Consider the following 12,977-nt stretch of genomic DNA (forward strand, 5'->3'; position numbering starts at 1 on the left):
GTTTGGTATTTTGAGCTAAAATTTCACATACACACTCTGGGGACATCAGAGACTTATTTTACATCTTGTAAAAGGGGGCATAATAGGTAAAACCTATAACCTTTTTGTTACCTACCCAGACTAACCACAATATGCTAGTATTAATATTCATTAACTCAGTACTAAAGACTCTTTGTTTTTAACAGAGATAAACAGGTTTGCATGAGGAAGTACAACAGACTGTTGTGTTTAAAACAACTTTTGCATGATATTCTAGTGAAGTACAGAAAGGATTTAAATATTGTAAAAGATCATTTGATAGTTTATGTGCATATTTTACAGACTTGGGCATTTGGTTCATTTTAATGTGGTAATGTTAATGCTTCACCTGTTGAAAGTACACATTGGGACTCCTGGAAACTAGTAGTCAGGTTCATAGAAATCCACAGTTCTGTGAAGAAATTGCGCTGGACTTCTGTTTTACTCTGAATGAATAACAGACTGCTGTAGCAGGTGAGGCTTCTGTCATTTTATTGTCTCTTTGAGCACATTTCAAACTTTATCAATGCAAAAATATTCACATTAAAATATAATTCAGAAAATATAACTTCTTTAAAGTTAAAAGAAAATAAAAAAGTGTGGCATCCATGTGAAGTCTCTTTGTAGATTGGAAACTAATGTTTTCATGTTTGTACCTACAGCACTTGAGATGTCTGTCTTTCGTTTCATGGTTTTTCTGTTCTTCTCCTATGAACTGGAATCAAGTGAGACAATTCATATGATGATCTATAACTAAAATGAAAATTATTAAAAAGCTTTTGTATTACACTAATTATGTGAAACAAGAGATTATAAAGTGTCTTTGTATTTTTATGTTACTTTGTTTTCAGAACCTCAATATAATGCTGAACTGCCCAGAAGAATAATGGCACTGAGCGGCTCTTGTGTGCAGATACCTTGTAGATTTAATGTGTCAGAGATCAGTTTGAAGAGCACAGAAAGATTATTTGGCTTCTGGATGAAGAAGAACCATGATTTTAAAATTTCAAAGAATTTGGTTTTTAATGGCAAAACAAACATAATCAGAGGATTTAATAATATAGAGATACTTGGAAATCTTAGTCAGCGTGAATGTACCACTGTTTTCTATGATGTGATGAAGAATCATTCAGACAATTACTACTTCAGGGTGGAAACAAAGCCATCGGTTTGGAACTACACATATAGTGACAACCCAATCTACATTTCTGTCTCAGGTAAGTGGGTCTGTCTGTAGGTGTTGTGACATTTTTGACATGATTAATCCTAAATAGTTTTATAATTAAAAATAAATTAAAGCTACAATATGTATAAGGGGCTTACCATGGTAACACCAGCATAATCCTCATGGGCAGAGTAATCCAGTAGACAGGCAGGTAAATCACAGGGCAGGCAGCAAACAAACACGAGGGCAATAAACAGTCCAAGGTCATACACAGGAATACAGAAAACAGGGAAAACGCTCAGTAGTGTCAGCCGGGGCAAAACAAGACTTTGCATCTGCTTAAATAGTCTTGGTTATGGGTATCAGGTGTGTGTGTGTGTAATCAGCGCAGGTATGGGGTTATGGGAAATGCAGTCCATAAATGGTTACTCAGGTGAGGGAGCCCTCTGGTGGCGATCGGAGGGAGCCACAGAGGCAAAGTTCGCGACAAATGCGATGGTGTATTGCTAAATACATTTGTTTAGCTGACCATTAATAGCTTGCAGACAATCTCTACGCAAAACCTGCGCGTGCTCATCACTCTCTGCTGTTTTTGGAATGACTCAGTACATTGTATGTATCTATTATAAATATGATAAAACTAAAGACTTTTCGGAGAAAAGTCCTTAACAGTATTTTATACAATTTGCCCTGTAGATTCACCGCAACCTCCCACCCTTAAACCCACTGATCGGAAAGAAGTGATGGAGGAAACGACAGTCAATCTGAGCTGCTCTGCTGAAGCCCCCTGCCCCAAACAACCTCCTACAATATCCTGGACTTACATCCCTGAATCTGCCAACATTACAACACAGTTAAAGGAGAAACCGGATAAAACTCAGTCAGTGTTTTCACGCATGACCTTCAAAGCTTCATACATGGATCACAGAAGGAACATCTCCTGCACTGCTACATATCCAAGAAAAACATCTAATGACACAACTGTGGAGACCACCGTGATGCTACGAGTCCTGTGTAAGAGATTTGGAGTAGTTTTGTTCTTTCATTAGCATTATTATGTTCATATGTGTAATATTATAACATCTAGTTCATCTAAAGATGTTTCTATTTTTGCCTTAAAGTTCCTCCAAAAGAAACTCGCATCACCATCGTTCCATCTGATTCAGTCTCTGTTGGCACTAATGTGACTTTGACCTGCAAAAGCAAAGCCAATCCATCAAATGACATGAACTACACCTGGTACAAACGTGGATATGAGAACCAGCTGGATTTTGGAGAACAATTGACCTTTACTGTAAATAGGAAGAATGGAGGCTGGTACTTCTGCACAGCAAAGAATAAACATGGTATTCAGAAGTCAGAAGAGATCCAGCTAATTGTGGCAGGTGAGTTTATTTCTATGAACAGATACTAAACATAATCTGATGATCATTATAGGCAGCTCCAGTTTTATGATTGAATTTTATTTTTAAATTATCTGCACAGCATACTGACCAACCTTTTTTTTTTTTTTTTCAATCTGGCTCTGCTCCATTAGAATCACTATCTTTGATCATTGGCTGTGTAGTAGGAGTTTCAGCATTTCTGTTGATATTTCTTCTGATAACACTTTTCCTCAGGTAAGCACAGTTAGATGGTGAATTGTATGGAATAGAGCAACTGGACTTCAGAATAAATGAATTCAGACCTATGTCATTTCACTTTAAAACATATATAAAATCTGGTGTGAACAATATGGTGGTCCATTGTGTATTATAAGGATTTCTGCTTTTTTTTTATTAATAAAGAGTGCAAAGAGTAAAGGCATCCACTATTAGGGAAACCGACATCTCAGATCAGGTATGTTTTACATTCTTTTAGTAGATCATGTTACTGCCATTTCAAATAGGAAGTGCCATAATAAGCAGATGTCAATACAATACCAAGCATTTACTGTAATAGTGTATTATGTACAGAAACAAAAAAACGAGAACAGTGGATCTACATAAACTGTATTTTTATAATGTTTGCTCTTCAGGGTCACGATAAACAAGTGCAGATCAGCTCCATTTTTGCTAATGGTGCTTTTGTGTCGGGTGAAGAGCTGGAGATGCCAAAGGATGAGAATGATATAGTCCACTATGGAGAGATTGACTTCTCCACTCCACAAACCAAAAGCACCACAGTGAAGAGCTCAGGACAAGAGACGATATATACTGAGGTCAGAGGCCCAGAGAAGGAGATGAACCAGGATTAGTTTACATTAGAATAAATGGCTTGAGTGAACTGTGTAAATGTATTGTCATCCAGTATAGAAATAAAACACTTAACAACTTTATTTTTTTTATTTAGCTATGACTGTACATCACATTCATTCTTTGTTTTTGTTTTTTTTACATTGTGATTCCAAAGTCTTCCAGTCAGGTGTTTAAATGTTTAAAAATCTTAAGTAATCTGTAATTCTAAACCTGATTTATTTTATTATAATTATTATTTTTTTTGGTCCTGATACTTCACTGTTCCAGTTTTTCTTCATTCGTTCCTCCCTAAATGGCAATTCAAACATCTGATTATCATTCTAACCCTATAGTGCAGGCTTATGTTTTAGTCACAGGTGAGCAAATATTAAACTCTTTGTTTTTTGGTACAGAGCAAGTGTGTGTATACTGTATGTATGTATTTTATTTATATATATATATATATATATGAGCAATATCACACTCGTAGCTGTGCGATCTTTGTATTTGTCCTTTTTTACAGCTTTGGGAATTTTCTATAACATTCATTACACCACAGAGCTAAAACAACTTCCTTTTGCAAAAGTTCCTTTCAATTTAAAAGTCTCTTGTGCTTCACTGACTCATTCTCCTGTAAAGTGTTGCCGCCATCTAATGGCGTATTAATGTAATGTTCACTCAACCCATATTACTTAATGGACATATTTCTATAAAATTTATTGAACAACAAATAAGCACAATTGTACAGTTCAGTCAAACATAAAGCACTAGTTATTAAAAAAAAAAAATAGGTCACCATTTACGCTGGTATGTGGGTTTTACAAATATTTAACGAATGAAAAGGATTTTAAAGAGCTTGTGACAAAACCTCCTAACTCCATTGGATCCGCAAACTGTCAATCAAGCCTCATTAATCTGCCTCACCTCCTGAATGAAGTGGGCACGCAGTTTGGACATCTCCTCTGTGCAATGCAAAGGTAAATAAAGATCTGACGTTTGAAAAGCGTTTTCTTTACTCAAAAAACCATATGTTTATAAAGTTTAATGTTTTACGTATTTGAAGAGCGGAGAAGAGTCTGATATGTCCCGTCTAGTTGTAGCCAATATGCTATATAAGGAAGTAATGTAACGTTTATTATTATCAAATTTAATATAGCACAATTCGACTTGCTCTGGAACAAATAATAGATTAATAAGACCAAAGATTGCCCATTCTATGTACTCAAATTGAATTATGTTTAACCACTATAAGAGCCAGCAGCAAATCCCCGAGGTACTGGCCGAGATGAAGCTGTTCCCTTTCGATACTCTCACTCATACTGCATATGGGGAAAAGCTCCTTTTTCCTCCTCGCTGAAGCCTTTTTCAAAAGCCGCAGTGTAATTGTACATCTATTGGCTCAAAGGAATGAAACTCTTTGAACCAATGACGGCGCGGTGTAGTCGCGCGAGCCTATGGCGAAACAGCGCGCCAACAAGCCCGCCAAAACGGGCGTGGCTTATGGCTATATAAGCCGGCGTTTCGCCATGGGATTCAGTTCTCTCTCCTTCAGCGACGACTACGCTACGCTGGATTCCTGCTGATCGCCTTCACCGCTGGAACGAGCTCTCTCTCCGCCGTAGAAGAGGCTTCGCAGAGGACAGCTGAAGACCGCCGCCTGCTCCCGCCGGCGCCGCCGCAGACTGCCGCCCAGAGCGCCGCTCTCAACCGCCCGCCGCAAGCTTCCGGTTTCGCTCTCAGCGAGTCTCCTGCTGCCATCCGGCAAGCTTTTAAAGCGCCTTCAAGCGGATTCTCCGCTGCTGCTAAGAGCTTCTTCCGCGGTCTATACCGCTCTAAAAGAGCCCACCCAAGCGCCGTTTTAACGGCGGTGGCGTTGTTTTAAATGCCGCGCCATGCTTGTATATGCTTGTACAAGCTGCATCAGCGCTCCACACGATGGCCATCCTTCAGGTCTTCCAGGCCAAACTCCTCCGTACTCTGGACGAGTCTGGAATCGACGCGCCGGCCTTCCGTGACCTACGCAGCGCCACTGACCTGGCCCTGCGCGCCACGAAGACCACGGCCCAGGCCATAGGAAGGTCCATGGCCAACTTGGTTGTGTTAGAGCGCCATCTCTGGCTCAATCTCACAGAGATTAAGGATGCAGACAAGATGGCCTTCCTGGACGCCCCTGTCTCACCCTCAGGTCTCTTCGGGCCAGCTGTGGAAGGGTTCACCGAGCGCTTCTCCGCTGCGCAGAAATCGTCCCAAGCAATGCAACATTTCTTGTCGAAGCGCTCCAGCTCTTCATCCGCTGCAAATCGATCCAAACCTGCGCCGACCCAGCTCCAGAGCAAACCCGCCCCTTCCGCATCTCAAGCAGCGCCACCTAAGGAGCAGCGCCAGCGAGCCCGCCCTGCGAAGCGTTCTGTGCTCCCGAGACGCCAGGGTCCCCGGCCTAGGATAGTGCTGGACCCGACGCCTCCGGCGTCTTCCTGATCAAGAAGGAAGAAAGAGGATGGGGTTAAGTCTCGCCACGGTTGGACCACCCCAAAAGCTCTCTCGCATGCATTCCCCGCAACCCCGCTTAGTTCCGGGCGTTGGGAATCATCGGGTTACGTGCCCTGGGCCCACAGAGGTTGCGCCCACACAAACCGCCGTTTTAATGGCGAACCCAATATTTTTAAATTCCCAAAAAGAGAGCAAATTTCCTCATCCTGTAACGATGGTGCAAAGACCCCTGCACAGCAGTCTGTCACCCGACGCTATTCAGCCCCTGGTCACACGGGTCGAGGCCTGGCAAGCCATCCCAGGAGTGTCACAGTGGGTCATCGGGACCATATCCCGCGGCTACTCTCTGCAGTTCGCCCGAAGGCCCCCGCGCTTCAGCGGTGTGGTCACCGCTTCAGTCAAAACGGATGACGCGCATGTCCTCCGTGCAGAAGTGACGTCTCTGCTACAGAAGGGAGCCATAGAAATTGTTCCCCCAGCAGAAAGCGAGTCGGGCTTCTACAGCCGCTACTTTGTTGTCCCAAAGAAAGATGGCGGTCTCAGACCCATCTAAGATCTCAGGCTTCTAAACCTCTCCCTCATGAGACGGAAGTTCAGAATGCTAATGTTGAAGCAGATCCTCGCGCAGATCAGCCCCGAGGACTGGTTCTTCTCACTGGACCTGAAAGACGCATACTTTCACATCCAGATAGCCCCCCACCACAGGCGATTCTTGAGATTCGCCTTCGAGTGATATAAACGGTGAAAAGGCAGTAGGAGTGCTGTTATCACTGAAATATCGCTATCAGCCAATCAGATTCGAGAACCAGACAGAACTATTGTATATATATATATATATATATATATATATATATATATATATATATATAGCTACTTTAAAATAATGGTCCAGATCACTAGTGGTTCTTGAAGAGAGTAATTATGTTGCTATCACGGTCATCAGCTCTGACACCTCCTCCATGCTACATTTCCCATCATCCCTCCTTTTTCCCACCTGCTTACTGTCAGCAATTACCCAGTCACGATCACCATCTAATTACTGATCACCACCAGCTGTCACCCATCACTGACTGCACCACACCTTTTGTCTAGTCTTGTCTTTTGGCTGTCCCAGACGAAAGAATGCCATTGTGAAACAATCGTGGCGATTTCTGTGATCGTTGCTCTTAATCGGTGGTCCTATGTTGTACAGTGACGACTGTTTTCCTGGTCTTGCAACCAAAGATAGCCTACAATAGTTTTCTGACAGTGTCAGAAGTTCAGCATGATCAACGCACAGTGTGTTTGCTGCTACCACCTAGGTCTACTGACCAGCCAATAAAAATGCGATATGAAATCAAAGCGACATGGCGCTAAAACTTAAAACTGCTTACCTCAAGCTCTTTTCCCTTCTTCTTTCACTGTTCATGTTTCTCCCAAATTGTTACTTACTTGAAGAGTCCTTACCTGCTGTTTGTCTCCTCATCTCCTGTTCTCCAGTCTCCAGTTCAGTGTCCTCTTCCAAGTACTGTGTGTTCATCCTGCAAGGAAAGAAAGGAAAGTGTTTGTTATATATTCATCAGTGACTGAAAACGTGTTTGTGGCAACTTACCTGTCTGTTATCCTCCTGCTGCATCATCAATACAAACCTGTTCATCCATCTCCATGTCCATTCTGCTGTGTTGAATAAAGCTTGCCTTGAACTATACTTACCATCTCTCTCGTCTGTGTATCCTGACAGATGCATTTTATGACCATGTTAAGGTTAAAGACAAACTTCAAGAATAACTAGGAACTGACGAAAAGTCCTACATTTGCTGGTTAGTTCATCTTGTTTCCATATTAGTTAATGGTAGTAGCTGAAGTGTTAATGTAGAGCTACTCATTTGTCATATATAGTTACCAATTAATTACGGACCATTATTCTAAAGCAGTGGTCGCCAACCCGTCGATCGCGATCGACCGGTCGATCTTTATCACTGTTCCAGTAGCTCGCGAAAACAACAGAAATATGAGTGCAAAAATACATTACATTTCTCCAGTCTTTGTACTGTATTTTTGTATTTATTTTTCTGTTATTTTCGGGAGCTACTGGGACAGTGATAAAGGTAAATATCCCAGATCATGTCCGAGTCTGTAAACGGCCGTAAACAAGAGGCCAGAGACGCTGAAGACGGACGCAAAGAGGAGAAAATTCTGTAGCAGGCAGAGCAGCTCACTGTTCACGATGCTCGAAATATAGGAAGAAAATATAAATATTGAATTAGGGGTGAAGGGTTATATGAATGCATCTCTAAAAGGAATTACTGTCTTCAGAAAAAAAACGATGGTAATGGCATTTTATTTTTAAACAAAGCTGAAACCATTCCTGAACCATTTTTGCTTTGTGGCAGGGCGCATTATCCTGCTGAAAGAGGCCACAGCCACCAGGCAATAACATTTCCATGAAAGGGTGTACGTGGTCTGCAAAAATGCTTTGGTAGGTGCATTCTGGTGCCATGTGTTCTCCATGTAAGCGACGCACCCGCCCATCCACATGATATAAAAGAAAACGTGAATTATCAGACCAGGCCACCTTCTTCCATTGCTTGGTGGTCCAGTTCTGATGCTCACGTGCCCACTGTTGGCACTTTCGGCATCGGACAGGGATCAACATGGGCACTCTGACTGGTCTGCAACCCCATCCGCAACAAACTGCGATGAACTGTGTATCCTGACACCTTTCTTAGTCTAGAATCAGAATAGTCTGGTTGAATTCTACAGGATTTCCAGGAGACGTGCGTGTTGCATTCTTTAATGGGCCACCTGAAAACAAAGCCGTCATGATGCCAAACCCTCTAGTGGAAGTAGAAAGCAGTCAAGTTTACTGAGACAATGACAGCTTAAAATGGTCAACTAAACAGTGGATATTTAAAAGTATGTGAAGTTGGTAGCTCCATTGTTGCATTAAACTTGCACAACATTCTTGAATGAATAATTTATTAGATGCATGCTGGTCTGTTGTTATAGGGACATCCAGGATGTCCAGACCTTCTGCTGTCAGTCTGAAGGTCTGGCTATGTGAGACTAAAGATGTATGTCCAAACATCTCTGAAATTCACTGGTAACTCCATTTGAGCTTGATTTTGGTAAAATGTTAATAATATAATGATACAATGACACATGCGTCTGACCATATAGTATAAAGCCACAATATCAACTTTGACATCGCAGTGTTTAATTATATAAAGAAAAAAAAAAAAAAAAAGTGTTTTTCCCATTTCCTGAAAAGTAGTGTTTTTGGAGATATGAGGTTTCTACCCAAAAAGCGATGATATCTGAGTAAAATGGCTTCTCGAACAAGAAAAAAATGTAGGGTGGGATTTGATTTTGTCAATGGAGAATTGATGATTGTAGTTTGCTATTGCATTGATGTCATGTGAGTGACAGGTTGATTCCGCCATCAGTAAACACGCCATCAAAAAAGAGATGTCACTGCAAGTGGGAGGGGAAGTTATTTTAATTAAAGATTGTGAGGGAACATGATTTTTTAAAATAATAATGATATGCACAGATAAATCAATTATAATAAGCACTGCAGTATTCAATAATAATAATAATAAAAAATTGTCAATTTTGTTTCCATGGTGACTTTAATAATTCATGCAAACGATGATGCACACATGCATCAAAATATATTCACAAAAAGCAATTCTTGTGCATGCACAAAACAAAATTTTATATTCATAAAATACATTTCACAAACACAAAACACAGTCTGGATTTACAGTCTGGATGAGTCAACACTAATTGCCAAAAGTCAGAGCCAGTTTGCAGGTTTGAGTTGACAAATTTAACAGAAAATCAAGTAGTGTATGATGACCACACACTCTGACTCCATTCAGTCAAAGAATGCTTATGCTTTTATGCTTTTAAAATATGTTCTACTCAAGGTTTATTCAAGGATTTGGAAAAGGAAAAAAAAAAATTGATTATATCCTCTCTGTTTATTTTTTATTTATTTATTTATTTTTTTGTCTTTTTGTAGTATGTATGTAGTCATTATAAGTTAATAGTATTTTATACTGTGTACACTTTGCCCTGTAGATTCACCACAACCTCTCATCCTTAAACCCACTGATCTGAAAGAAGTGATGGAGGAAACAACAGTCAATCTGAGCTGCTCTGCTGAAGCCCCCTGCCCCAAACAACCTCCTACAATATCCTGGTCCAACATCCCTGAATCTGCCCACATTACAACACAGTTACAGGAGAAACCTGATAAAACCCAGTCAGTGTTTTCACACATGACCTTCAAAGCTTCATATATGGATCACAGAAGGAACATCTCCTGCACTGCTACATATCCAAGAAATACATCTAATGACTCAACTGTGGAGACCACCGTGACGCTACAAGTCCTGTGTACGAGATTTGGAGTAGTTTTGCTCTTTCATTAGCATTATTATGTTCAGATGTGTAATATCATAACATCTAGTTTATCTAAAAATGTTTCTATTTTGCCCTCAAGTTCCTCCAAAAGAAACTCACATCACCATCGATCCATCTGCTTCAGTCTCTGTTGGCACTAATGTGACTTTGACCTGCAAAAGCAAAGCCAATCCATCAAATAACATGGTCTTCTTCTGGCACAAATGTGGAAATGTGGAGAATCAGCTGGATTTTGGAGAACAACTGACCTTTACTGTAAATAGGAGGAGTGGAGGCCGGTACTTCTGCATAGCAAAGAATGAACATGGTATTCAGATGTCAGAAGAAATCCAGCTGATTGTGGCAGGTGAGTATAATTTATAAATCTGACATAATCAAAGATTCAGTATTATGACTTGACCTTGTCTCATATTGTATATAATCTAATGAACACCAACATCTGTTTATTTCTGTTTTTATCTGCCACCCAGTAGAATTATCGGTGCCTTTGATCGCAGGCTGTGTAGGAGGAATTTCAGCTTTACTGTTGTTATTTCTTCTGGCAACACTTTTAAGAAGGTATGCAAAGACTAATGATGTTCCACAAATGTTAATGTTTGTGATTTATAAATTTCCTGTCGATACAGGGTGCAAAAGGAAAAAGCATCCAGCGAATCCAATGTTAAGGAAACTGATCAGGTAATTCTATTCTTTTTTAGAGGACTAAAAGACAGGTTATTGCCATTACTAACGAGAAACATCATAAGTAGATATTCACATAAAATGTAAAAATGTTAGAGTAAATAATATTTTTTTTCTTCGTCATTTGTCATACACAGATTGGCTGCATTTATGAAAATGTTTTCATGAAAAGAAAGTAATAACAGATGCTGAAATGAGAATCACATGATCCATATGAAGCGATTGACTTTTCCACCAACTGCACGATTTGAAATGCCAAATACAGTCCACTATTACTCTACATCAGAATCATAAACATATGATTTAACAGAAAATGTCATCTGCTTGGATAATATACAGATGTGTTGTAAACAATATAACAACTGTGTCTTTTGTATCTGGTTAGAAAACAAGCAACATTTTACAATAAGATCCCATTAGTTAAGATTAGTTAACTAACAATGATCAAGATAGGCTTTAATTATTAATCTTTACATTTCGTTCAATACATTCATTGTTAGACCATATTAGTTCAGGTCCATTAAATAACATTAACAGATACAACTTTTGATTTTAATATTGTATTATTAAAAGGTGAAATTAACATAAACTAAGATTTGGTAACACTTTACATTAAGGTTCATTATTAAACATTAGTTAATGTATTAAAAAACATGAACTAACCATGAGCAATACATTTGTTACTATATTTATTAATTTTTGTTAATGTTAGTTCATGAAAATAGTTGTTCGTTTGTTCATGTTAGTTCACAGTGCATTAACTAATGTTAACAAGATTTTAATAATGTATTAGTAAGTGTTTAAATTAACATTAACAAAGATTAATAAATGCTGTATAAGTGCAGTTCATTATTAGTTCATGTTAACTAATGTAGGTAACCAATGTTAACTAATGAACCTTATTGTAAAGTGTTAGCGAAGTATTTTCATATTAGTCCACATTAAATAATGCAGTTAACTGATGTTACCAAGAGGAACCTTATTGCAACCTTATTTCCTGATTTATTCAGTATTGTATCACATCCTTTACCTTTGTTCAGTCATATGTTTAGATTACTCCTTCAGAAAGTTTTATTTTTGGCTTTGTGACTTGTCATTTTCCATCTCTTCCCATTTTTATTCTCAATTCATATCTTCATGAATTCAATGGTCATTGATTACCAGTTTAACCTCATTTTAAATGAGTACCACCATAATAATAAAGCAATAATCCACTCAAAAATGGGCCTGTCCAAATACACTTATGGTTTACACCAGAGTTTGGCCAAAGTGTTCAAGTGGGCATGAAGACTGCGTGAAGACTGAGTGTTTTAAGGTTTTTGTTTACTCAATGGGACACACTTAATCACTGCATGATGGTGCTTCATTTTCACCAAAAAAAAAGTGCAACTTTTTATGCATTACTAACAAATTATATGTAACATATAACTGGAAAGTTTTCCTAAAAATGTGAAATCAGGGCACGTAAGTTTCTGAACATGATGAATAACGGGATACGTTTAGCCTCAAAGGGCGCTCTGAAGCGGTGTGAATAGTGTGAATTTAGTGTGCGTTAAGTGTACTGTGCTTTGGCATTTTTTTAGACCTGGGACAGTCTTGCACACTTACCTCCAGTCGCATACACATGCTCTCAAATGTCCAAGACTGTAAGTGTGGGTATTTGGACAGGCCCTATATTCTTGTTTGTTTCCTTGGTTACTGATTATGTTAGCTTAGTTTATCACTGTCTTGTGCACTTATACTCCTAAGTTTATTCAGTTCATTGTCGGTTTATTTAATTAAAACTTCTGCATGTTACACATCTCAACTCTCTTCCTGGTGGACAAAACTGTACTTAAAGAAGAATTATGTTTGTCATCCACATTTTACTGACTGTGCTAGTGCTGCTCAATCTTTAATTCGATTTCTTGAGGAACATACAAAAAACTGATGTAAACAATATGGGTTTTCTTTCTTATTAAAAACTCTGATGTATTTAAAGAAAGGTTCAGTTCCTT

General features: G+C 39.2%; 2 protein-coding genes across 5 annotated transcripts in view; both read left to right on the forward strand.

The window, feature by feature from the left end:
* LOC125257434 (sialoadhesin-like) overlaps positions 1-12,977 on the forward strand; it is a 103,283-nt gene that overhangs the window by 11,781 nt on the left and 78,525 nt on the right. The window lies entirely within an intron of this gene.
* Positions 101-11,574, forward strand: LOC125257428 (sialic acid-binding Ig-like lectin 12). 4 transcript variants are annotated; one of them, XM_048173749.1, is made up of 8 exons: positions 101-492; positions 681-743; positions 870-1,235; positions 1,880-2,197; positions 2,305-2,568; positions 2,721-2,802; positions 2,971-3,022; positions 3,201-3,803. In XM_048173749.1, exons 2-8 carry the CDS (start codon positions 689-691, stop codon positions 3,417-3,419), a joined length of 1,356 nt encoding a protein of 451 aa, XP_048029706.1. In that variant the 5' UTR covers positions 101-492; positions 681-688; the 3' UTR covers positions 3,420-3,803. The 4 variants fall into 4 exon arrangements, with proteins under 4 accessions (XP_048029706.1, XP_048029708.1, XP_048029709.1 ...); XM_048173752.1 differs by lacking the exons at positions 101-492; positions 2,305-2,568; positions 2,721-2,802; positions 2,971-3,022; positions 3,201-3,803 and adding exons at positions 10,379-10,645; positions 10,770-10,857; positions 10,926-10,977; positions 11,118-11,574 and having other exon boundaries at positions 596-743; XM_048173748.1 differs by lacking the exon at positions 101-492 and having other exon boundaries at positions 604-743.

The sequence above is a fragment of the Megalobrama amblycephala genome, linkage group LG22 (assembly GCF_018812025.1).
Source record: "Megalobrama amblycephala isolate DHTTF-2021 linkage group LG22, ASM1881202v1, whole genome shotgun sequence".
Lineage (NCBI taxonomy): Eukaryota > Metazoa > Chordata > Actinopteri > Cypriniformes > Xenocyprididae > Megalobrama > Megalobrama amblycephala.

What these genes read in the sequence shown, in the direction of transcription:
- LOC125257428 (XM_048173748.1), top strand. Translation starts at nt 665, where the DNA reads ATGTTTGTACCTACAGCACTTGAGATGTCTGTCTTTCGTTTCATGGTT. An exon ending in AATCTACATTTCTGTCTCAG is followed by an intron (nt 1,236 to 1,879) that starts GTAAGTGGGTCT and finishes TTTGCCCTGTAG; the next exon opens with ATTCACCGCAACCTCCCACC. An exon ending in AAACCGACATCTCAGATCAG is followed by an intron (nt 3,023 to 3,200) that starts GTATGTTTTACA and finishes TTTGCTCTTCAG; the next exon opens with GGTCACGATAAACAAGTGCA.